At 44.6% G+C, this 26,063-nt stretch overlaps 1 protein-coding gene across 1 annotated transcript; it reads left to right on the forward strand.

Annotated features, from left to right (window-relative positions):
* Positions 1 to 8,283: 8,283 nt before the first annotated feature.
* Positions 8,284 to 25,481, forward strand: ELOA (elongin A). Its single transcript, XM_080655859.1, has 11 exons — positions 8,284 to 8,544; positions 14,039 to 14,095; positions 15,119 to 15,225; positions 16,080 to 17,262; positions 17,624 to 17,738; positions 18,514 to 18,669; positions 18,776 to 18,873; positions 19,823 to 20,003; positions 20,324 to 20,435; positions 22,031 to 22,212; positions 23,240 to 25,481. Exons 1-11 carry the CDS (start codon positions 8,392 to 8,394, stop codon positions 23,299 to 23,301), a joined length of 2,406 nt encoding a protein of 801 aa, XP_080511985.1. The 5' UTR covers positions 8,284 to 8,391; the 3' UTR covers positions 23,302 to 25,481.
* Positions 25,482 to 26,063: the final 582 nt, after the last annotated feature.

A 26,063-nucleotide genomic window follows, 5' to 3' on the forward strand; every position in this document is an offset into this window, starting at 1 on the left:
AGTTTGATTCCTGGTCAGGCCACATGCCGGCTTGCAGGCTCTATCCCCAGTAGGGGATGTGCAGGAGGCATCCAATCAATGTTTCTCTCTTACATTGCTGTTTCTCTCTCTCCCCCCTTCTCCCTTCCTCTCTCTCTGAATAAAAAAATAAATAAAAAATCTTTTTTAAAGAAGTGTCTTTTCCTTAAAGGAGTTCATAGGCGTGTAGAAGGGACAGACCCAAGCATGCAGACAGACATGCTAACTACATAGGGAAGCTATGAGGAGGAGCACTTCACTTGTTTTGGGGGATAGATGACAAGGAAGGTTCTTGAAGGTGGTGACACTTGCATCCTAAGAATGTGTGGGTATCCAAGTAGAGGGATTGATTGGCTTTGGCAAAGGCACAGAGGAGAGAAATAAATGTGGTGTGTGCAGGACAAAGGCAAGCAGTTGGTTTTGCTAGAACGTAGGCAGGGGTCAGAAAATGTAGGACTTTCTAGTAGGTTGAACCGTACGAAATAGTCATTTTTGTATGTTAAAGCAAAAATGATCAGATATCATCCATTTCTTTTGGTTCAAGCTAATATGTCACCCTAAGGTTCTTGGATCATAGTGTTTCCCAAACTTCTGTCATTCCTGAGCCACTTTTATGATGTTTACCTTACATGAGTTTCTACCTACTAAACATCCACTTATTTTTATTTATTTATTTTATTTATTTATTTTATTGATTTTTTACAGAGAGGAAGAGAGAGGGATAGAAAGTTAGAAACATCGATGAGAGAGAGACATCGATCAGCTGCCTCCTGCACGCCCCCTACTGGGGATGTGTCTGCAACCCAGGTACATGCCCTTGACCGGAATCGAACCTGGGACCCTTCAGTCCGTAGGCCGACGCTCTATCCACTGAGCCAAACCGGTTAGGGCCACTTATTTTTATTTAAAAGGACTCACTTGCCCTACCCAGTTTGGCTCAGTAGTTAAGAGTGTTGGCCTGTGGACTGAAGGGTCTTGGGTGTGATTCTGATCAAGGGCAGGTACCTCTGTTGCCGGCTTGATCCCTGGCCCAGGTCAGGGCGCATGCGGGAGGCAGCTGATTGATGTGTCTCTCTCACATTGATGTTTCTTTTTCTGTCTGTCTCTCCTCCTCCTTCCACTCTCTCTAAAAATCAATGGGAAAAAAGAATATCCTCAGGTAAGGATTAACAACAAAAGACTCACTTTTTTTATTGAAGTAAATTTATTTTAAAAGGAAACTTTATGTCATTGTTATTATTATTACTTTGACTCACCAATCCTCCTCAGTTAACAAGTGAGGTACCAGACTCCTCTTTATTTATTTATTTATTTAATATATATTTTACTGATTTTTTACAGAGAGGAAGGGAGAGGGATAGAGAGTTAGAAACATCGATGAGAGAGAAACATCGATAAGCTGCCTCCTGCACACCTCCTACTGGGGATGTCCCCACAACCAAGGTACATGCCCTTGACTGGAATGGAACCTGGGACCTTTCAGTTCGCAGGCCGATGCTCTATCCACTGAGCCAAACCGGTTAGGGCTCCTCTTTTTTTTTTTTAATTAATCCTCACCTGAAAATATTTTCCCATTGATTTTTAGGGAGAAAGGAAGAGAGAGGATAAGACAGAGAGAAACATTGATGTGAGAGAAACACATCGATTGGTTGCCTCCTGCATGCGCCCTGACCAGAACCCGGGTCAGGGAGGAGCCTGCAACCAAGGTATGTGCCCTTGACTGGAATCGAACCCAGGGACCTTTGGTCCACAGGCCGATGCTCTATCCACTGAACCAAACCAGCTAGGGCAGGTTCCTCATTTTTGATTTGTCATTTACATTTGAGCTAGTAGCTCAATCTCTCTGAGCCTTGGATTCTCATTCTTTTTTTAAAAAAATATATTTTATTGATTTTTTACAGAGAGGAAGGAAGAGGGATAGAGAGTTAGAAACATCGATGAGAGAGAAACATCGATCAGCTGCCTCCTGCACACCTCCTACTGGGGATGTGCCTGCAACCAAGTTACGTGCCCTTGACCGGAATCGAACCTGGGACCCTTCAGTCCGCAGGCCGACGCTCTATCCACTGAGCCAAACCGGTTTTGGCTTGGATTCTCATTCTTAAAAGGCCTCACAAGATTGTTGGGAGGTGGAGAGATGATATATAGAAGGTGGCACAGAGCTGAGCATTCTAGAAGGCACTGGGCAAGTGGCTGTTATTCTCACTCCCCTGTGGTACTTTCTTAATCTCTTAATCTCCTCTACTTAACCCAATGGTTTTTCATCTTTTTTTTTCCCCAATGAGAGGAGGGAGATGTAGACACCCAAACTCGGATGGTTCAGAGACCTCTTTAAGAATGAGAACCCAAGCACTAGCCGGTTTGGCTCAGTGGATAGAGCATCGGCCTGTGAACTGAAGGGTCCCAGGTTCGATTCCGGTCAAGGACACATGCCCAGGTTATGGGCTCAATCCACAGTGGGGGATTTGCAGGAGGCAGCCAATCCATGATTCTCTCTCAACATGGATGTTTCTCTCTCTCCCTCTTCCTTCCTCTCTGAAATCAATAAAAATATATTTAAAAAAAATAAAAAAAGAATGAGAACCCAAGACTCAGAGAAGTTGAGCTACTAACTCAAATGTGGTAAATGAGCATCGACCCATGAAAACTTAATCCAGGATGAATTGAATCAGTCCTTCTCTCCTCCCTACCCCTCCTATTACCTGTCTAGCCCCATCAGCTCCCAGCTAGCTGCCTTTAGTTTACTACTTCATTCCAAGGGCACTCTCAGCAAAGACCACAACTACATGCTAGGTTTCTGGAGCTGAGGGCATGCTATCACTTAAGTTTCCTAAGCATCAATTTCCTTCTCTATAAAATGGACAGTGATGCCCTAACCCAGTGGTTCTCAACCTTTCTAATGCCGTGACCCTTTAATACAGCTCCTCATGTTGTGGTGACCCCCAACCATAAAATTATTTTCGTTGCTACTTCATAACTGTAATTTTGTTACTGTTATGAATCGTAATGTAAATATCTGTGTTTTCCGATGGGCCCACAGGTTGAGAACCGCTGCTTTAGAGCCTAAGACCATCGGAAAGCGCAGGTATTTAACATTACGATTCATAACAGTAGCAAAATTACAGTTATGAAGTAGCAACGAAAATAATTTTATGGTTGTGGGTCACCACAACATGAGGAGTTGTATTAAAGGGTCGCGGCATTAGAAAGGTTGAGAACCACTGCGGCCTAACCGGTTTGGCTCAGTGGATAGAGTGTCAGCCTGCGGACTCAAGGGTCCCAGGTTCGATTCTGGTCAGGGGCATGTACCTTGGTTGCAGGCACATCCCCAGTAGGGAGGTGTGCAGGAGGCAGCTGATGGATGTTTCTCTCTCATCGATGTTTCTAACTCTATATCCCTCTCCCTTCCTCTCTGTAAAAAATCAATAAAATATATTAAAAAAATAAAAATAAAATGAACAGTGAGGATTAAGATAACATAATTGGTTGGTAGCACTTTGCTGTCAACACACATAATCTCATTTAATCCACACAGTAATGCTGTGAGGTAGATCTTTCATTCAACTCAGACAGTATTTGTTGAGCGCCTACTATGTTGCAAGCAGTCTTAGCCACAGTGTTGCCTCATGGAGCTTACATAATGAAAAGAAGTTTAAAAACATGAGCACTAAGTAAGGTCATTTCAAACTGTGATAAATGGTATAATAAAAACAAAACAGCCTTGGCTGGGTAGTTCAGTTGGTTGGAGTGTCATCCCGATACACCAAGGTTGTGGATTCAATCCCTGATGAGGGCACATACAAGAATTAACCAGCCCTGGCTGGTTTGGCTCAAGGGCCCGGTGTTCGATTCTGGTCAAGGGCCCGGTGTTCGATTCTGGTCAAGGGCACATGCCTGGGTTGGGGGCTCAATCCACACTAGAGGGGGAGGGGTGGGTGCAGGAGGCAGCCAGTCTGTGATTCTCACCATCCCTTCTCGCTCTCCCTCTCCCTCTCCCTTCTCTCTGAAATCAATAAAGATATGTTTAAAAAAATCAGTGAATGCATAAGTATGTGGAGCAACAAATAAATACGTATTTATGCATTCACTGGTTGATTTTTTTCCCTCAAAAAAAAACAAAAACCCAAAAATCAAAAGTAAAGAGCTAAGGAAAATCATTTAGGTCAGCGATTTTCAAACTTTTTCATCTGGCACACATAAATTCATTACTAAAATTCTGCAGTGTCCAGCCAGTGTTGCTCAGTGGTTGAGCATTGACCCATGTCCCAGGAGGTTGCAGGTTCAATTCCAGGTCAGGGCATATGCCTGGGTTGAAGGCTCATTCCCCAACAGGAGGTGTGCAGGAGGCAGCCGATGGATGTTGATGTTTCTCATCCATGTTTCTCCCTCTCCCTTCCTCTGTCTCTAAAATTTAATAAAAACATATTTTTAAAAAATTATGTGGCACACCAAAAAATATATTTTTTGCTGATCTGACAAAAAATAGGTATAATTTTGATTCATTCACACTGGATGGGTATTGTCATGATTTTATTTGACAAAGGGAAAAGAGGTCAGTGCCCCTGACTAAATAGTCACGTATTGCGTGTTTGAAAAGTCTTGCTTGCAGCATACCAGCATGCCACTGCTGATTTAGGTTATTATCTGGATACAGTTTACATAAATTCACGATATAAATGTATTAAAGTATTTACTCATTACTCTCTGATTTTTATGATAGCATTTTTTCTGGGGTGCTTCTCCATGGGCATTGTAGAATGCTGCTATCTGCCCTCTTTAGATAATGGACCTCAGAGGATTTCTAGGCCTTTTAGATATTCTTAAATTAGTGGGGATTTCATCCAACTTCGAGGCAGTCTGAAAGATGTGGATTTTGAACCTCAGACACCATTCCCTGGAGCTGGCAGTCTCCACTTGTATAACTATATTTAAGGAAGGCAAACCCAGCCTGTGGAACCCAGAAAGATGCCATCCCTGATTAAATAACCAACTGAACATGTTTGAAAGATGTGAAACAAAGATGAATATAGTCAATTTGAAAAATGAGCCCATTGAGAGAACAGTGGCTACAGCTGTGCAGAACAAACTGCTCAGATGGAGTTTCATAGTCTCCTTCACAGCAGAACACAAGATTCCCTTTACCAAGGCAATGAATCTTCCCTAATAACTGCTGCTTAAACACACACACACAAGCACCTAATATGACATGAATTAATATGACATGAATAAGCGTCACAAGAAATCTGTAAAGTAGGAGGAAGTAATGTCAGTGACTTTAACGACCTGGAGCCACGGTTAGCACTGGTAGAATTGAGTGTTGGAGCTCAGGTTGTTACTGATTCCCCAACCCTGTGTCCTTTACACCCATCATCCAACCAATCTCAGATGCAGCCTACTTGGTAAGATAGAGTGGCAGAGCCAGACCAGGAGAGGCCCACGGGGAACCCCTCTGCCCACCAGTATTCCTCACTCCACACGCTGTCCAGCCCATAGAATCTCACTTGATCATGCCGTGAAAGGTGAGGGCTCCGTTTTCTATTGAGGACAAGATGGTTGGTGGCTTTTTCTCACTTACCTCAGTTTTTTAAATGACACTAGCACCAGCCAACCTGGGATTGCTCTTCTCCAAAATTAAAGTAAGTAGCCCATATTTGTTGCAAACACTCAGAAGTGTGTATAGCAGAAGGTAAGAGCTTCCTGCCCATCTTTCCCCTCTAGTGTAGCCTCAAACATGCCTTCCCAGCTGAATGAGATGGGTCTTTTAATTCCTCCCACAGGGGGCCCTATACAGTGCTGGCAAGAGAGCTAGGGAGTCCTCAGGTTTTCAGATAATACTCTGGGCTAGCCTTAAATGTAATAATAATTAGTTAAGTTTTCAACAAACCTTCACAGAATGTCACCTGTGTGCCAGGTCCGTGGTCGGCAAACTGCGGCTTGCGAGCCATATGGCAGCTCTTTGGCCCCTTGAGTGTGGCTCTTCCACAAAATACCACGGCCTGGGCGAGTCTATTTTGAAGAAGTGGCGTTAGAAGAAGTTTAAGTTTAAAAAACTTGGCTCTGTTGACTAATGAGTTTGCCGACCACTAAGCTAGGTGTTGTTGAGCCAAGATGGACAAAACAGCCTCTGACCTAGGCGTTGAACAACCTTGTGTAAACTAAGGATTATAGTGGTAATCCCCTAATGAACACATTCAAAGGACCATTTTAAGAAGTGGTTATGTCTTTTCAATCAGAAAGACATAATTAACTGATCAGAGTAGTCGGAGTTCTTTGCAGTTAAGCCTAACTCAGGCTGACATAGATGCAATGGAAGGGTAGGGTAGATCTCTCCAGAAGCCCCTAGCAGCATGAATTGTTTCTTTTCATTCTGGTTGTTGAGATCTCCCTGGGTACCATGCGCAAAATATTCCACAGCTTCCCAAGTATATGCCAGGTCAGTTAGTCAGCAATTCTGCTTCAAGAATCTGCTCGTTTTCCATTGCATAAATGCTACATTCTCAGCATGGGAGGAATTTAAAATGTAAAAGTATTTGCTGTGTAAAGGAGGGAGACTCTAGGGCTGGGACTAGAATCTGCTCCCCTCACACCCAATTTGATGCCTTTTCCATTACACCCCATGATTGAGTTTTACAACACCAAGTGAGTGGTCATTAATCTTGTATGGACTTATCCAAGACTGATGATCTCAACTGGATTGTGCCAGCAGCAGAGATTTAATGTTGGACAGGTCAGTCACTGCATTTGATAAGCAAACAACCCAGTGACACGACAAAAATAGGTAATTTATCTACACCTTGAAAAGGGTCAATTTCAGTGGGAGAGGCACTAAGCAGAGGGTGGGAACACAGGTGGGAGGGCTTCTCAGCATAGTGAGTGTATGAAAGTGCATTTGAAGAAACATACTAAGTTTCCTTTTCCAGATTAAGGAACCAGAAGACTCTCTGTGCTTCCCCCCCCCCCCCCCCCCCCCGCATTGAGAGGCCAGGTACATTGCCAAGTTACTGCTGGAGATCTGCCTAGGATCTAACCTTATCTAAGCAAATAAGATGTGATCATTGCTGGTATTTTTTCAGTTGAATTTATTGGGGTGACATTGGTTAACAAAACCTTACAGGTTTCAAGTGTGCAACTCAATGAAACATCTGCACACTGCACTGTGTGCCCAAAGTAGTCTCTTTCTGTCCCCATTTATCCCCCCTTTGCCCTCTTCCACATTCCCCTACCCCTCAATGTTGGTATTTTAAGTCTGTTTTCAACTGTTTAGTTCTTTTTATTTTTTTAATATTTTTATTGATTTCAGAGAGGCAGGGAGAGGGAGAGAGAGAGAAATATCAATGATGAGAGAGAATCATTGATTGGCTGCTTGCTGCACGCCCCCCACTGGGGATCAAGCCCACAACCTGGGCATGTGCCCTTGACTGGAATCGAACCTGGGACCCTTCAGTTTGCAGGCTGTTGCTCTATCCGCTGAGCCAAACCAGCCAGGGCATTTAGTTCTTTTTAGTATTAATAATAGTAACAATAAAATTTAGTGTTAGGATAAGAGTAAGTGCCCTCAAGGATGGTGTCTTGGGTTGGTCTGATTCAGGCCCTGCTGCTTCAGAGGAAACAACCCCATTCATTCATTCATTCGTTCGTTCGTTCGTTCATTCATTCATTCATTCATTCATTATTTGGTTCCTATGGTACCAGATAGGGTTTGGGAGGAAATGGAGACACAGGCTATTACCTCAGGTAGCTAAGCTGTTTGATTTTTCACAAATCCCTTTCTCTCTGGGCCTCCATTCCTCCACCTAGACTATTTAGATTCAAATTCCAGCTTCACCTCTTTCCTGTTAAGTGATCCCATCCAAATTAATTTGGTCTCCGTGAGCCTCCATGTCCTCATTGGAAAAGTGGGGATGATATAACTAAAGTTTCATCGGGTTGTATTGAAGGTGAAATTAAGGTAGCACTCAACCTAGGGTGGTCGCAATCGTTAACCCCTGCTGAATCCCTGAGCGGCGGACCCGCCCGGGAACCACTGACAGGTGTTAATTAGGGCGTGGCTCACAGTTCCCCACCCGATTAGGATTAGGATTTATAAAGCCAGAGTCTGGGGCTGTGGCCTCACTCCGTCTTAACTAGGTACGAGACACGCCTGCCAGGCCTTGGCTCTGTACACCGCGGGCTGGAGCGGGCTGCCGGGAACGGCGGACATAAGAGAGAGCGCCTGGCCCCACCGGCCCAGCTCTCGGTGCGCGCGGCCGCGGAGCGCGCACTGGGGCCCGGCCCGCGGGGCCTGGGGGCGGGGCCTGCGGCCGCCCAGCTCCCCGCGCTTCCCCACCTCGCCGAGGCCCGGAAGGGGCAGTAGCGCTTCCGTCTCCGCCGGGGATGCACGGAGGGCGGAGCTGCGGCCCGAGGACGCGACGCGAGCCCAGTTCCGGCGAGGAGGCCGCGCCAGTGACAGCGATGGCGGCGGAGTCGGCGCTCCAAGTTGTGGAGAAGCTGCAGGCGCGGCTGGCCGCGAACCCGGACCCGAAGAAGGTGAGCGAGTGGGCGGCGCGGAGCGGGCGGGCGTTGAGCGGGCGCGGCCCCGGCCCCGTAACGGTCGTGGGCCCGAGCGCGGCCCCTCCAGGTCAGCCGGAGCCGTGGGGCTCGGACCCGGAGCCAGGCCCGTCGCGCTCGCAGCGCGGAGTCGGGAAGTTCCGGCCCTTGGCCACTGCCCACGCGGAGACATCCGCACGTCAGGCGGCGGGTCTCGGCGGCCGGGCCTCCCTGCCTCCCGGCCGGCCCGGGGCGGCGGCGGCGGCGGCGGCAGCGGCAGCGGCGCGCACCGTGCGGACACCGCGTGTCCGCGGGCTCCCGAGCCTCCCTGGTGTCCCGGGCCAGCTGTTTCCTGTCGGGAGCGCTCGCCCGGAGTTAACTCCTGCCCGCCCCGTCCCTCCCTGCGAAGGTTTCTAGTCTTTGATGTTTGTTGGGAGGAGGGGGTGATTCTGCCTGTGCACGATGGAGGCTAGGCTTGGTGTGTGGTCCTGCGTCTCCAAGAGACGTTTTGGTACTAGAACTTGGACCTTTTCACTTTCCGAGTAAATCCCCTAAAAAACGAAGCAATATGAACCTCACGTCTCCTCTGTGTACAGAGCCTAAAAACTTAGATTGTGATTGGAAAAATAAAAAGAGGTTAGAAGTTGCGTGTAGATTTCCGTCTGGCCTCACTTCATAGAAAGGTAAGAGCTAACGTTTCTCGTTTTGCAGTGAGTGATGGGCAACCATTTTTAATTGTATCCAGCTAGTTTTGTTTTATTTTTTTAAAGCTTTTCTTAAGTTGTGTATTCTTCTCCCTCTCCGACTTTCTGTTATCCATCTTATCCGTGTCTGGGAGAGGTGGATGTTAGAATTTTTAAAAATTTAAATACACGGATGAAAACACCTCGGTTTGACATTCTCTGTCAGCATTCTAGCTAGAGTGTGCAGTTTCTAAGAGTTGGGTCTCAGCCCCAGAGTGCCTCTGAAGAGGAAGTAATCGAGGAGGCGGTGGAGATGAAGGGGTGATGAGATTCTGGTTCTAAACCATTTACCAGCCATGGACGTTGGGGACATTCTTTGCTCAGCCTGCTTCCTCACCTGCTGCTTCCTAAGACTAAACTAAAAGGCAGAAGAAAGAAGTGCCAGGTTCATGGGAAGTGCCCAATAGATATTAATCACCACCCTTCACAATTTTTTTGAAGGGACCCTTTCTCTTCACCTTGTTCCCAGCTTGTCAAAGATGAGGGTTTTTTTCTCCATTTGTAAAGGCTGCATACAGCATCTCACCATCAGGCCACTTTTTAACTCTTCGAATTCATACCTAGCTCAAAGATCCACCAAGGAAGCCATTTTAGTTTTAAATCTGTGAAAATGTAAATGCTTATAATTGCGTTATTTTCTATTGTGGCTTCAGTACTTAGTGGCCAGGCATATTTACAAGTTTCTTTTTATAGCAACCCTTTTTGGACGTCTGATAAATGTTCATTATTTTTTAGTACCAGTTTGTTTTCCCAAACTCTGTAGGTTTGTGACTGATCTTTAAAACCTTAAAGCAATATTATGTAAATCCATCTCCCAACCCTAATTTTGGTCTAAAATTAGGTTAAAAATATGCACCATGTAGTATCACCATGTAGTCATTCTTCCACTAGAATTTAAATTTTGAAGTAGCTTTTCTAGGAGTAGATGTGAATGAAATTTCAAATCGGGAAAAGGTTTCACTTCTCGTCCTATTTGAACTATTAGAGATGATTGCCAGTATTTTGGGCTTTCTCTTCCCAGATAGGAAATCACCCTGAACTTCTGGCTTTGTGTTCTGAAGTGAACGTTAAGAAGATGAGAAAAGCCCTGGCCAGTTTGGCTCGGTTGGTTGTCCTATACACCAAAAGGCGGCAGGTTCCATTCCTGATGAGGGCACATACCCCGGGTTGCTGTTTGATCCTTAGTCGGGGTGTATGTGGGAGGCAACCTGTGGCTATGAGGTTGTTTCTCTCACTTCGATGTTTCTCTCTGTCTCCTTCTCCCCCTCTTCCCCTCTCCCCCTCCATCTCTCTAAGATAAATTTTTAAAAATTAAAAATAAGATGAGAAAATGTTGGGAGATCATTTTTGCAAAGGGCACATTAGCTAGCGTTCAGAAATGAGCTAACTGCAGGGGGGAAACTGCAAGCTGGCACAATGGCCTTTTCCTCAACCTTCTGTTAACCCAACAAGCTCCCACAGGTTGTTCTTGAAATTGCAAGATGATTATATAGCAGTACCGAATTCCCAACTAAATCCTGATTTCAAACCATTATTACCCAAAGGGTGGATTCCATGCATATGTTCGTGGATTTTCTGGTATTAATATTGGTGTTTAACTATTTTCACTTTTTTTTAATGTTTTTGTGGTTTGTTTTTTTAATATTTTCATTGATTTCAGAGAGGAAGAGAGAGATAGAAACATCACTGATGAGAGAGAATCATTGATCGGCTACCTCCTGCATGCCCCCCACTGGGGATCAAGCCCGCAACCCTGGCATGTGCCCTTGACTGGAATCGAACCTGGGACCCTTCAGTCTGCAGGCCAACACTCTATCCACTGAGCCAAACCAGCCAGGGCTATTTTCACTTTTAAGGCCATCTATGGTCAAGGTTTACTTGGTGCAAAGGTGTCAGGCAGAGATCAGGATCACTTGATTCCTACTATTTTATGGGAAATGATTTTTTTAAAAAAATATATTTTATTGATATTTTACAGAGAGGAAGGAAGAGGGATAGAGAGTTAGAAACATCGATCAGCTGCCTCTTGCACACCCCCCACTGGGGACGTGCCCGCAACCAAGGTACATGCCCTTGACCGGAATCGAACCTGGGACCTTTCAGTCCGCAGGCCAACGCTCCATCCACTGAGCCAAACCGGTTTTGGCTATGGGAAATGATTTTTATGGCTGGTAAAGTTACCTGTCCATTGTTACGTTTTGAATGTGAGACTACCCAGAACACAGTTTGATGGCAAGTGGAGACTTAAGGAGTCAACTTTATGAACATATTTTGCTCTTTGGGTTTGAAGGAGTGTGCAGAGGACAACTGAAATTCCTAAGCATGTATTGTGCAAATGTTTGACATTTCTCAGTTCTCAGTGATCTGTTATCAGTTCTTGCAAACTCTACAATGGTCTGTTGGCATAATAACAAGTTTCCATCTATCCGAGGATGCCCAAAGTGCTTTTACCTTGTTAGTGCTTTGTGTGTGTTTTTTCTTGAGCCTCATTGACAATAGAGGGCTCTGAAGTCCCTTTTCTCTCACTTAGGGAGCTAAATCATTTTGAAAATCTCCAGGGCTTTAGTTTTGTCTGCTTTTAAGTCGCCCTTACCGACCCAAAGCAAACCAGGAAGATAGCATTTACTCCTCCAGTTCATGCTAGGCTTTGAGATGGAACACACCCTCAGTGACTTCTGACCCATCCTTAATGTTGGCGTCCTAGAGGTCCTGAGGATCCTTTGTCCCCAGGGTGACCTTTACGCTGTGTACTCTAAACTGTCTGACAGTATACTACAAGGAGGAGCTTTTTGCTTTGGGGTAAGCTACAGCTCTGTTTCCTAAGGACAGTATTGTTTTGGATGTTTCTCCTGGCTTTGTAGCACATGCTGTGGTAGTATACTTGATTACTAGCTCATTAGGTAAGTCTCCATATCTATAAAATGGGGAGAATAATATCCACTTTATAGAGGTGGTTAATGAAGATGGAGTAAATGAAGTGACACATGTAAGAACTTAACATAGTCATCTAGACACAGTAGATGGTATATAAATACCTTCCTGGGAATGGTATTAGGGGAGACAACCTATTTCTAACCTTTTCAATGCTTCTAAGTTTTCCTTTAAGGAAAGGAATTGTCATTGATCTTTGTACCCACAGCTTTGATGGCAAGAAATGCACATAAACTTTCTCCTAAGTTGGATGTTGGTGATGATCAGATTTGAAGTGGAGTATAATTTTCACTCAACTATGAAGGTGATACTCTCTAGATCCACTACTTGCTTCTCAATTGTTCCTTGTCACACAGTGTTATTACTTGTGATCCAGTTGCTCTACCTACTGACCATATTCAGTAATTATTGAAGTAGGGTGACTAGAAAAACATACTTGCTACTCCACCTATAGCATTGTGACATACTTACTATGCCCTAGGCTACACATGGAAAAAGAACAGATTGTGTTCTCTACTGTGTAAATGTAAAGGTAGTCACAGTTCCCTATTTTGAACTACTTGTAATTTGCAGCTTCTTGAATGGTAGTATGTTTACATGTACATATATATTTTCTAGACACATGACTAGTCATGACTTTCGGTGGAAATGGAGCAAGTAGAACTTTGAATTGGCTGTGGACTATCTGGTCGAGGTCAAGGGTAGGCATTTAAAGTTCTGTTTGAGCTCTAGCTGGTTTTGCTCAGTGGTCCAGTGTCGGCCCTCAGACTGTAGGGTCAAGGGTTCAATTCTAGTCAAGGATATGTACCTCCGTTGCAGCCCCCAGTTGATGTATGTCTCTCACATTGATGTTTCTCTCTGTCTCTACCCCTCTCTTCCACTCTCTCTAAAAATTAATGGAAAAAAATATCCTTGGGTGAGGATTAACAAAAAAAACAAAGATCTGTTTCTTGATGAATGAAATGGTTAATTATAAACACTATTGAGCTTTTATAGGATTCCATGGCTAAGGACTACGCATGGTTGTTTCAGTGAATCCTCACACTTGTGAAGTAGAAACAGTATCCAGTTCCTGTTTTGCAGATGGAGTGAATGAGGTGCAGAGAGGTTACTGACTTGTACAAGATCGCCTGGCAAGGAGGTGACAGGGCCAAACTGAAGCCTGTCTCTGACTCCGGAACTCTGTCCTAACAGTAGTGTTATCCTGATTTTGACCTAGTTTTAGGGACTACGGAAAGGAAATGTGACCAAACCCAGATCACTTTTCTAATATACCCAGACATTGTGTGTTTACCATTAATGGCAAAGCTCTGATTCTGGCAACTTGAAATTGGTCTTGCCTTCCCATTGTTTCCAAAAACCAGTTCTGTTAAACACTGCTGACTCTGCCTGGAAACATGATACCCTTTCCCTGTGGAGACTTCTGCTCCTTTTTCTTTTCCTCTGTGCCAAGTCCATGGGTAATTTCCCTAAAATCAGTACCTTTGTTAGAAATTCTCTCAAAATGGGCAAAGTGATAGTTGATAACTTTTCTTAGAGTTGGTAGGTTTGATTCTCTTTAAGTCTCATTTCCTGTTGGTGTAGCACAGTGGTTTAAAGCCGGGAACCTAAGCCACAGACCTGAGTGAATCTCGCCCTACTTGCGTCCTAGGGCAAGTAACTTACGTTTTCCGAGCCTGTTTTCATGCTTGTAAAATTGGGGTAATCACCATACCTGTTACTGTACAATACTTAGACTAAGTATTTAACCGTAGGATATTATTCTTATTTGTTCCAGTGAATGTTTATAGGAATTAATGTTTATTTTATTCTCTCTATAGCTATTAAAATATTTGAAGAAACTCTCCGCCTTGCCTATTACAGTAGACATTCTTGTGGTAAGAACTGTATACCTTTAGATCTTCTATAAAACTATATCCTTTTCCCTTCCTAATGGGAGAGATTGTCCAGTAAGACAAAGAGCATGGGCTTTGGAAGTGAAGGGAAGGAAACACAAGATCATGTATTGTATGATTCCATTTATATGAAATGTCCACAATAGGCAGGTCATAGGCAGAAAGTAGGTTAGTGGTTGCCAGGGGGTGGGGGCGATTGGGAGCAGCAGGGTTTCTTTCTAGGGTGACAAATGTTCTGGAATTAGACAGTGGTGGTGGTTGCAAAGTATTGTAAATATTCTGTAAACCACTGAACTAGACTTAACACTTTAAAATGGTTAAAATGGTGGATTTTATGTTACATGAATTTTATCTCAAAAATATTTTTCTAAAAATTGAAAGAATGTTGGCTTTGGCATCAACTAGTCCTGAGTTCAAATCCAAGTTCTGTTACTTTAGCCCAGTGGCCAGCAAACTGCGGTTCTCGAGCCACATGCGGCTCTTTGGCCCCTTGAGTGTGGCTCTTCCACAAAATACCATGGCCTGGGCGAGTCTATTTTGAAGAAGTGGTGTTAGAAGAAGTTTAAGTTTAAAAAATTGGGCTCTCAAAAGAAATTTCAATCGTTGTACTGTTGATATTTGGCTCTGTTGACTAATGAGTTTGCCACCACTGCTTTAGCCTGTTCTGTGTAAAATGGGGTAGATTCCTGCCTCACAGAGTTGTTACTGTGAGGATTGATTGGGATACTGAATGCAAAGCCGTTAGCTCAGTGTCTGGCGCCTGCCAGAATCACTGGTTATTGTAGAAGTGTTTTAATTCAGTATCTCCTCTTCCGATCTGCTATGCTTTGTTTGCTACTGTGTGTCAGAGGTTTGGGGTACAGAAACAAACTAATTTTGTACTGAGGCTTGCAAGATACATTTTAGGAAGGAAGTTATTGGTTTGTTGAAAAGCAAGAGTCTGATTTCTTTGAAAACAGTGAGCCTATTTCCACAACCCTCTAACAATTCCTGTCCAATTTGCAGGAGACCGGTGTTGGGAAGACAGTAAATAGCTTCCGAAAACACGAGCACGTGGGAAGCTTTGCCAGGGACCTCGTGGCCCAGTGGAAGAAGCTGGTTCCTGTGGAGCGGTAAGAACATTACTCTGGGTCTGTTCAGTTTCATGGTTAAATCTGGCATTTGGCGTGTTTACAGACAGAAATGCTTGTCTTTATTATTCCTCTCTGCCTTATTTAAAATATTTTGCCTCAAATATTAAAATAATCCATGATTATAGTATTAAAAAGTACTTAAAAATAGAAATAAGGATCAAAATTTCTTAAGTCTACCACCCAAAGATAAGTATTATTAACAGTTTGATGTTTCTAATGTTTTCTTAAAAGGCTTTTTATGTAGTTGTGAACAAACTATATATAAAAGCCCCCTTTTTTTTATGTAACAAATATGTCCCTGTATGAAGCATTTTCATGTCTATAAGATATTTGATCTTTGTGTCCTATAGTTAAACTCATCATTTTCCATTAAATATATGAGTTTCCAGGTTTTGTGTTTTTCGTTTGTTTGTTAATCTTCACAGAAGGATATTTTTTCTGTTGCTTTTTAAATTTTTTTTAGAGGGTGGTGGGAGAGAGAGAGAGACATCAGTGTGAGAGAGATCAATTGGTTGCCTCCCACATGAGCCCCGACTAGGGCCGGGGATCGAACCTGCAACCCAGGTACATGCCCTTGACCAAGAATCGAACCCAAGACTTTTCAGTGCATGGGCTGATGCTTTAACCACTGAGCATGCCGCCCAGGGCATGAGTTCCTAGTTTTAAAAAGTTAAATGTCTTTGAGCAGAACAAATTTACTTTCTTCCCAAGACCTTATTTCTAACTCTTGCCTTCTCTGTGGGTCTTTTGTGAGTTCAGGGTCCGTGACTGTGTCCTGAACAAGGATAACGCCGAGATTTTTAACTGCTTTATCTGTATATTCTTCTATTTAGAAACACTGACCCTGACGAACAGGACTTTGAGAAGAATGATTCCCGAAAGCGCCCCAGGGATGTTCTTCAGAAGGAGGAGGAGGAGATAGAGGGGGACTATCAAGAAAATTGGAAAGCCTCCAGTAGCCAACCGTATAGTCCTGATCACAGACAGAAAAAACACAGAAAACTCTCAGAGTTCGAAAGACCTCACAAAGTGTCTCACAGTCAGGAGAGACGAGATGAGCGAAAGAGGGGCCACAGGGTTTCACCAGTTTACTCTTCAGACCATGAATCTTCTGATTATGGCCATGTTCAGTCCCCTCCATCATCCAGCAGTCCTCGTCAGATGTCCGTGGACCATTATAGGTCCCCCGATGAGGATCACGAGCCCTTTGTTCCACAACAGAAGCCTGGAAAGGGCCACAGTAATGCCTTTCAGGACAGACTCGGCGTCAGCCAGGAGAGACACCTGGGTGAGCCCCGGGGGAAAGGGGTTGTGAGTCAGAACAAGGAGCACAAATCTTCCCATAAAGAAAAACGTCCAGTGGATGCCAGGGGAGATGAGAAGTCTCCTTTGAGCAGAGAAAAATCCCACAAGGCCATCTCCAAAGAGGAAAACCGTAGGCCCCTCTCCGGGGATGGCACAAAGGAGAAAGCGCCCTCTAGTGGTATCAAGAAAGAGAAGGACAGAGAGGGCAGCTCCAAGAAGTTTCTATCCCCCTTGGAGACTGCTTCAGACAACCACCGCAAAAAGCAAAAGCACAAAGACTCAGAGAAAAGTAAATCAGACAAAAACAAGCCAAGTCTAGACAGCTTAGACAGAGGAAAGGGGGCCGGAGACCTGCTGCCCAAGGCAAAAGAGAAGGTTTCTAACAACCTAAAGACTCAAGAAGGGAAAGTGAAAACTCCTTCAGATAGAAAGTCAGGGGGCTCCCTCCCTAGAGTTGAGGAGACGGATATGGATGATGAATTTGAGCAACCCACCATGTCTTTTGAGTCTTACCTCAGCTATGACCAGCCCCGGAAGAAAAAGAAAAAGATTGTGAAAACATCAACTGCGACTGCTGGAGAAAAAGCACTAAAAAAAGATTCGAAAGGCACTAGTAAAAGCTTGGACGCAGTTCAGAAATCGCCTAAGGTGAACGAAAACAAGTCAGAGAAGCATCAGGCAGCTGGAGCCGATGCAGCCAAGCCGAGAAAGGTAACCCCTTCAGCCCCTTGGTGGCTTCCCATTCAGAGCGTCTGGCTCTGCGGAGCTCCTAGGACCCAACCTGCTGCTGTTTGCTTGGCTGGCTTTTGTGTGGCTGGTTGAATTTCAGTTTGAAGTAATTTCCTCCAGGCCTCTCCCTGCCAGGGGGTGGGGGATACCCAAGAAAAGTGCTTGCTGAGGTGCCCTGGGTGCTGGGCTCATCTTTATGTATTTCCTGACCTAGGTAGTGAGACATGCCTGTTGCCCTCCTCCAGCCTGGATCTGCCTGGCCCACTCTGTTGGGTATGGACTGGAGGAAGGGAAGCTGTGCCTGTAGAAAAGGGCACTCCAGTCACTGGTCTCTCCTCTGCAGGTCCCCACCGATGTCCTGCCAGTGTTGCCAGACCTCCCATTACCTGTGATACAGGCCAATTACCGGCCACTTCCTTCCCTCGAATTGATATCCTCCTTCCAACCAAAGCGAAAAGGTAATTTTCTGTATCTGTTTTTTTAAATGGAAGAAAGATTTTAAAAATCATGATCTGTCATCAGATTTTGGTGAGTTTCTTAATTGGACAGGTTCTGGAGTTTGATGTCTTGGGTTTGAAGCCATCTCTGCCTTCTACAATTTACATGAACTTGGGTAGTAACTTAATTTCCTTGGACTTCAGTTTCATATTCTATAGGTGAGAATAATAATGGTTTGTTTCTTAGGGCTGTTAAGTGGATTAAAAGCTGATAAAGCTCTTAGCTACCATGTTTCTTTCTTTTTTTTTAAAATTGATTTCAGAGAGGAAGAGAAAGGGAGACAGAAACATCAACGAGGAGAGAGAATCATTGATCAGCTGCCTCCTGCACGCCCCCTACTGGGGATTGAGCCTGCAACCCGGGCATGCGTCCTTGACCGGAATTGAACCTGGGACCCTTCAGTCCACAGGCCGACGCTCTGTCCACTGAGCCAAACTGCCAGTTTAAAAATCTTTTAAAAAATGTGGAAAGCCTATGTACTGACATGGAATGATTTCTAAAATGTGGTAAATGAAAAAAATGATGATAGTAGTGAGTATGTTATTAATTGGTTAAAAAGAAACACAATTCATATTTGCTTACTTTTGCATAGACTGGAAGGACACAAGGAACTGGTAACATTGGTTGCCGCTGAGAAAGGGAACTGGGAGGCTGAGGAATGGGGTGGGAAGGAGAGTTTTCACTAGATAGCTTAGAGCCTTTTGTAACTTATGTTCTGTTTTTCTTGCGTTACAGCACACTCTTCTTCCCAGGAAGAGGATGAAGCTGGATTCACTGGACGGAGAATGAATTCTAAGATGCAGGTGTACTCTGGTTCCAAGTGTGCCTATCTCCCCAAAATGATGACCTTGCACCAGCAGTGCATCCGGGTACTTAAAAACAACATTGATTGTAAGTCACATGCTTCTCTCCAGCTCTCAAGCACGTTGTGCCGCTAGGGCCATATCACTGGGTGGCTTGGCTACTACTCAGCGCTTTCACCTTTGATTCTCTGCAGCAATCTTTGAAGTGGGAGGCGTCCCGTATTCTGTTCTTGAACCTGTTTTGGAGAGGTGTACGCCTGATCAGCTGTATCGCATAGAGGAATACAATCATGTGAGTATCCTGTTTGGGTGGGAAGAGGGCACTTTTCTGGCTTGTGTCTCCAAAAACTGTTCTGGGCATGTTTGTTTTGCCAATGGGCCTTTAAACAAAAATATTTTAGCATCTGTCTCTGGCATCTTAAGTGGGCCTCTTGGGCTAGAATCTTAGGTGGGATTCAAAGGGAGCAGGAAAGCTCTTCCCACACCTCCTTTGAGCTTAACTGGTCACAGAGGCAAAGGGAGAGTTCTGGCAGCACCACCCTGGGATCCAGGCCCGGGACAGAGCTTTGTGTTGACACTCAGGGGTCTGGTGAATTTTTTAAAGAGCACAAGGGGCCCTAACCGGTTTGGCTCAGTGGATAGAGCGTCAGCCTGGGGACCCAAGGGTCCCAGGTTCGATTCTGGTCAAGGGCATGTACCATGGTTGTGGGCACATACCCAGTAGGGAGTGTGCAGGAGTCAGCTAACAGATGTTTTTCTCTCATCGATGTTTCTAACTCTCTATCCCTCTCCCTTCCTCTCTTGTTAAAAAAAATCAATAAAATACATTAAAAAAAAAAAAAAAAAAAAAAAAAAAGAGCACAAGGGGCTGGGTGTGTCCTAGGCACATTGAGATCGATCCAGAAATCCTTTTAGATGGCCCCTCTTATAGTTCAGTGTAGTACTTGGGAAATGCCTGGATTTGACTTCATTCCGGCTTGACCCTTCACTGATGTTTCTAAAGGAAAAGAATGATCTTAAACTAATTTTGTGTTGTCTTATCTCCTAACCCCCCCAAAAGCAGCTAGTATAGTACATCACATTTAACTTTAATTTTGTGATTTGATTTTTTTCTAGAGCCATGGTATTTTAATATATTTCTATATAGACCAAATAATCATTAGGAAATCTAAGTGATTAAGGGTGGAAAAGAGATACATAAGAGTGCCTGCATATAAATGATGTCCTGGTTCTGGTTTTAGGTATTAATTGAAGAAACAGATCAATTATGGAAAGTTCATTGTCACCGAGACTTTAAGGAAGAAAGGCCAGAAGAGTATGAGTCATGGCGGGAAATGTACTTGAGGCTTCAGGATGCCCGAGAGCAGCGGCTACGATTATTGACAAAGAATATCCGGTCTGCACATGCCAATAAGCCCAAAGGTAGGCGGGGCAGGGCAGGACCGGCAGGACGGGGCCTGGCAGAATAGTGAGCCCTGTGCTCTGGTCCACAGCAGGGTCTTGGTAGACCCCGCTGATGTAGGGCCTCTGGCCCCTAAATCTCTTGTATTTGCACAAGTGGGGCAGAGGTGAGGTTTTTCTACCACTGCTTACACTACCCTACAAAGCAGTTTTCAGGGTTGGTGAACCCTCAGCTTTGGGGGCACTTGTTAAGCTTTTAAATGGCAATAGTGTAGATCATTGAAATAACAGTAGCATCTCTGTTCCAGAAGGCAGGTATTAATCTCCATATTTCTCCACAGGCCGACAGGCAAAGATGGCCTTTGTCCACTCTGTAGCCAAACCACCTCGTGATGTTCGAAGGAGGCAGGAGAAGTTTGGAACAGGAGGAGCAGCTGTGCCCGAGAAAATCAGGTACCATTTCTGCTGCTCTGGTTTCTGCAAGCTCAGAGAAGAGAGTCCATGAGATTTCATTCTCCCTGAGAAGGCAGCCCAGGTGCAAGAAGCAATTCATTTTGGGGGGAAAGCATGGCAGTGCAGAGTGGGTTCTGGAGCCCCAGCTTCCTTGACTGCAGTGCAGGCTGGATAATTATTGCTGACTCTCAGAGAGGCCAAGGTTAAGTAGAGAACAGGGCCTGACTTCTGGAAACACTCACTTATGCTTTCCCTTTCCCCATTTAAGCAAAAATGGGGTTTACTGTATGACTAATTTATTTAATACTAGTGGTCCAGTGCACGGATTCGTGTATATTGAAAGGAAATTAATTAGAAGGTGGCCAGCGGGGTGGGACTAGGCAAGACAGCGAGATACGCCCTGGAGCCAATCTCCCACGGTCCCTCCCCGGCTGCCCATGGTGCCGCGGCTTGAAGGGCATCTGCGGTCACTGGTCACTGCAGCTCTTCAGTAAACCAGATTTGGGGCCAACAGTGCCCCAGCAACAACAACAACCCACGGCCAAAGGTGGAATCGCACGGCTCCATGAGGAATCAGGCTCCCTTCTCTCTGGTTCCAGGGTGCATTGAGCGTCTGCCCCCGGCGGTCCGCGCACATCATAGCTACCGGTCAGATGGTCGAACCGTCACCAGTCACTTAGGCTTTTATATATATGTATTTTAGAGAGGAAGGGAGAGGGAGAAATAGAAACATCAATGACCAGAGAGAATCATTGCCTACCTCCTGTACACCCCCCCCCCCCCCCCCCCCCCATCGAGCCCACAACCCGGGCTTGTGCCCTGATTTGGAATTGAACCATGACCTCCTGGTTCATAGGTTGATGCTCAACCACTGAGCCACTGGCCTGGCTGAACTCTTTTTTTTTTTTTTTATTTTTTTATTTATTTTTTTTTTTTCTGGCTGAACTCTTAATTTTTACCTGATCCTCTCTTGGTTTTCCCATCTGGGCAGATGGCAACTCCATCCTTCCTTTTGCTCACACCACTGCTCAGATCGTCCTTGACTTCTCTCTCTTACCCCCATATCGGATCCAGCACAAATACCACCAGCCCTGCCTTCTAAAGATGCCCCTAATCTGACCCTCGCCACCTCCATGGCCTAACCTGTGTCCGGGACCATCAGTTCTTGCCTAGATTTGTGTAACCGCCTCCCCACAGAGCACCCCGCTTCCACCCTTGCCCTGCAGATTTACACCTAAACAGTGAAAAGTTAGTTGAGGCTATCATTTCCTCTGAAGGGCTGACACTGTCATCTCAGCCACTTCCAGAAAACCTGGAGGTAATATAAATACAATCTGGGGCAATATTTATTAATTAAAAGTATCTGATAGTTTACAAAGACACTAAATAACAACAAAAGTATAATTGACCTTAAAATGCTCAGTGAGACTGAGGCTTCACATCTTCAGAGTTCTGGGAGTCACTCCTCCGGCAGGGAGGTACTCGTCAAAGCCACGAAACTGAGTCTTCCTCAGAAAGGCCGGCAGCTTCAGGGTGTTGGTGCTGCGGGTGGATTTCTCATGCTCGTGACTAACCAGCTTTGTTGTGTGTTGCAGGATTAAGCCAGCCCCATACCCCATAGGAAGCAGCCAAGCTCCCTCCAACAGTGGCAGCAGCAATAGCTTTACTGCCAGCCCGGAAGAGCCCGCCTACGATGGCCCCAGCACCAGCAGTGCCCACTTGGCGCCTGTGGTCAGCAGCACCGTTTCCTATGACCCTAGGAAACCAACTGTGAAGAGTGAGTGACTTGGGGTTTCTGCTCAGATATTTCAGTACTAGTGTTTGAACCCCTTTAATGTCATTACCCTGCATCATTTTGTGTGCTGGATGTAGCACATGTATGATGCCTTGCACATAGCTGGTCTAAATGTCAGTGCCTCTTTTCCCCCGCTTTGTTCATAATGCATGTGTATCTTTCAAATAATGATAATGAATGTTCATTTTCACAATCTGCCTTTTAAATTTAAATGTAAAACCTTCTCCAGGCAATAACAGGGTTCATAACCATTATTGACAGCTACATGATAGTTCATCTTATTGAGGTTTTTACAACCTTAAAACCCCAGCTTCCAAGTATTTATTTTTATTGTTTAAAGTATTACAAATAGTAGTACATATGTCTCCTTTTTTCCCCCCATTGACCTTCCCCCAGCCCCAAGTATGTATTTTTTATATCTAGTTGGGTCTGTTTGTATGTTATTAACTTGATTACCATAGATGATGCCCAGTATTCTAAGGAGGTGTCCTAACTTAAAAGCATTATTCTCTCTTCACTTCAGAGCCCATGGGAGAGTAGGAATCCTGACTTAAGCTTTGGCTGAGCGCAGGTTAACCAGTCCTTAGGCAGTATTTGCATTTAGCTCGTGTTAGGCCTATTGCTACACTGGGTAGACGGGTGGGAAGGGAATGCTTTCTGCTGGCTTGGGTGTTGTGAGACAGAGTTAAATTATGGCTCAGCATGGCCTTCAGAGTCCGGATTGAATTCCAGTTCTGCCACTTACTGGGGCAGGTTGGCCAGTGTGTGAGTCTTGGTGAGGTTGTTAGAATTAGAAATAGTTATTGTTTCAGGTCTGGCAGGTGCTCAGCAGGTGGTAGCTCTGTGCTGCTGCTTCTGTTGTGATGTTAGCCAACAGCTACTACTTGCATCCATTTTCCTGGTGGTGCAGAACCAAGAGTGGCAAGACTTCAGCTGATTGTAAACTTCTGGTGTTGTATGTCTAAACTGCCACGGATCTGAAACAATGGCCTTATTTCTCTTTCCACAGAAATTGCCCCCATGATGGCTAAGACAATTAAAGCTTTCAAGAACAGATTCTCCCGACGATAAACTGAGGACTTGCCTTGGAGATGGAATTTGGGGGCGAGGAAGACAAGGACAGTGGGGGTTGGGGAATGGAACTTACAAAGGAGACCCAAGTCATCTGCTTTGTGGCAGCTTTGGTCTCTGAGTCCTGCACAGTCCGCAGGTGTCGCATCTGTGAGCCTGTGCGCGCCACTGCCTCCTGCCTGAGAACACTTCAGAACTCTGAAGAAGATGTGAAGCCTCAGTCTCACTGAGCGTTTTAAGGTCAATTATACTTCTGTTGTTATTTAGCTTCTTTGTAAACTATAAGATAGTTTTAATTAATAAATATTGCCCCAGATTGTATTTATATTCCCCCCAGGTTTTCTTTTTTTGTTTTTTTGTCCTCTACCACATACTTAGCCTTTATGTTCAGGTCCTTTATTAAAGTTAAACAAAGGCCTAATGAAAGCCATTCTCCTGTCCCAGTCAGCTCTCCTGAATGGACTCTGGTACAGAGGGTGGACTGGGCCTCCCCAGAGCCTGTGTGGTGCCCACTCCACAGGGTGAGGAGCGGGTCCTGGGCTGCCTGTCCTAGAGGGGCCTCAACAAGCAGACAGGAGCATCCAGGTTAGACCCCTCACCTCAGACCCTGCTCAGTGTTGCTTTGAGTTCCTCTGCAGGTACAACTCTTTATTATTCATTAAATAGTATTTATTAAGGGAGGTTATTTGTAAAGGTCTAGTCTTCCCCCCACCCATCCTTTTTTGCAGTTCCCAGTTATTTTTATTTTTTATTTTTGAGGCTCACTAGAGGACACAGACCCTTGGGAGAGCAATTTGCACAGAAGCCCAGCATTTTTACAATTTCCAGTGTCTGATTCAAAACTTTAGGGTTTTGTTTTGTTTTTTTTTGTTTTTTCCCCCCCCCGTTTTTCCTTCTCCCATTAGCATGGGAGAGAAACACAAATACATGGCAGGGCTTTCGGTAGGGCTCCCCACCCCCAGATATAGCATCAGAATTTTAAAAGCCAGCACTTTAATCTCAATCTCTATGAATTACTACTAGAAGTGAATGGTTTTAAAAGTTGTAATGCTATGTTGGAAATTGATTTTGTTTTTGCTTTCTTTAAAAGGTAAGATCATGTGATTGAAAGAGCACAACAATTTGCTGTTTTGTAGAGAACTTTGCAGCTGAAGCTCTCTCTACTTTACGAGTGTGTAAGCCAGAATTTGGAGGGAAGGGCCAATGTAGCAAAAGTGTCCAAGCTATAGCATCAGGGTGGGAGAGGACCGCAGGGGCATCCATGTGGTTTGGGAAAGGAGGGCCGCACTTTTGAGTTTACTTAGGAGCAAGATCAGTGCATTGCTGTGCAGGTGCCTGCTGTGATGTGACATAAGTATTGCTCTGTTTTAATTTGCTGTTTTTTAACTGGGTGAAACATTATTTCTCTTAATGGATTTTATTTCTCTTGATTGATTGTATTACCATTCCATCCCTATCCCCAAATCTTAGGAATATTAGGAAGCCTCTTACCTAAAACCAAATGAACATCTGGGTCAGGTGCCTAGAATAGCTTCCTCAAGGTGTCCACCTTAAATCTGTCTCTTAGCTGTGTGTCCAAGTCTGTCATTGAGACCAGTTTTTCACATTTCAGATTCAGTTGTGTATGATTTCATTTCCTTTATTAGGAGTCTTTAGACAGGGAGGGAAAAACACACATTTTCATCCCAACATCATTACCATAAAGATTTTAATTACCTGTTTGCATAGAGCCAGGTCTTTCCTCCACCCCTTCCAAGCATGTCTGCATCAGGGATGTGACTTGGTGAAACCAGGAAGGAAGGAAGAGGAGAAACCCGATTTCTAAATGACCTCCGCACCTGGGTGCTTGAAATAGCTGCAGAGCAGACATAGGATGACGTCGAACTTTTGGTCTCATTTGTGAAAACGTGTGCAATTTTTTTCCTGTGCTACACTACATACAAATCAGCAAATTACAAATTAACCCTTTGTGATCGTTGATATAATGAGCAGTTTCTTTAGGGCTTTCTCTTTCTTTCCGGCAAGCGGGAGGGGAAGGAGCAAGGTGTCATCCTGCTCTTCATTTGTATTTTGGTCCCAAAATGTAAATATAATTTTCTATGTTACTTTTTTGTGGTAACTACCAAGATGAATATTTTAATTAGATAAGTTATATGAAATGAAAGAAAAATTCCATGTCTAAATAAAAAACAAACAAAAAATCCCATATACTGTTCGTCTTTCTCCCTTATTGTGTCAAAGAATGGAAGTTGGTCACAAAAGGTCTGGTTCCTGGGCTGTGAGGCAGAGATCTTAATCCCTGGGCTGGATAAAGGGGGTGGATTTTTGTCTGTAGCATAGCAGGCTGGGAAAGGGGAGAGAGCCCTGTAAAAAAGGGAGGGACTCCGGGTAAAAGGAACAACGAGTGGGGACAGGCACTGTCCTTGGTTATACTTGGAGCCCTGGACTAAGCTATTAATCCCATTATAGTTGAAGCTGAGGGTCAGACCATGAAACAGCACAGCCAAAAGCCACATAGCTAGGAAGTAGCAACAGAAAGGATTTTAAATTCAGATTCTCTGACTGCAAAGAATACCCCTCCACCTTTCGGTCACTTCTTGTGGGTGTGAAAGACAGAGGTAGGTCTCCTCAGTCCTACACTGGCTTCCTAATGAGAACATAATGAACAATGAAGCGGACAGGTCATGCCAACAAGGAATTAATGAGAACCTGCCATGTTGGCTGAGCTGCTGGAGTTTCAGCAGTTGCTAATGAAGCCAACG

This window comes from Plecotus auritus (genome assembly GCF_963455305.1).
Source record: "Plecotus auritus genome assembly, chromosome: 2".
Classification (NCBI taxonomy): Eukaryota; Metazoa; Chordata; class Mammalia; order Chiroptera; family Vespertilionidae; genus Plecotus; species Plecotus auritus.

Coding starts and splice junctions, on each gene's coding strand:
- ELOA (XM_080655859.1), top strand. CDS start 8,392: ATGCACGGAGGGCGGAGCTGCGGCCCGAGGACGCGACGCGAGCCCAGT. Junction 8,545..14,038: donor CGAACCCGGACCCGAAGAAG/GTGAGCGAGTGG, acceptor TTCTCTCTATAG/CTATTAAAATATTTGAAGAA. Junction 14,096..15,118: donor TTACAGTAGACATTCTTGTG/GTAAGAACTGTA, acceptor TCCAATTTGCAG/GAGACCGGTGTTGGGAAGAC.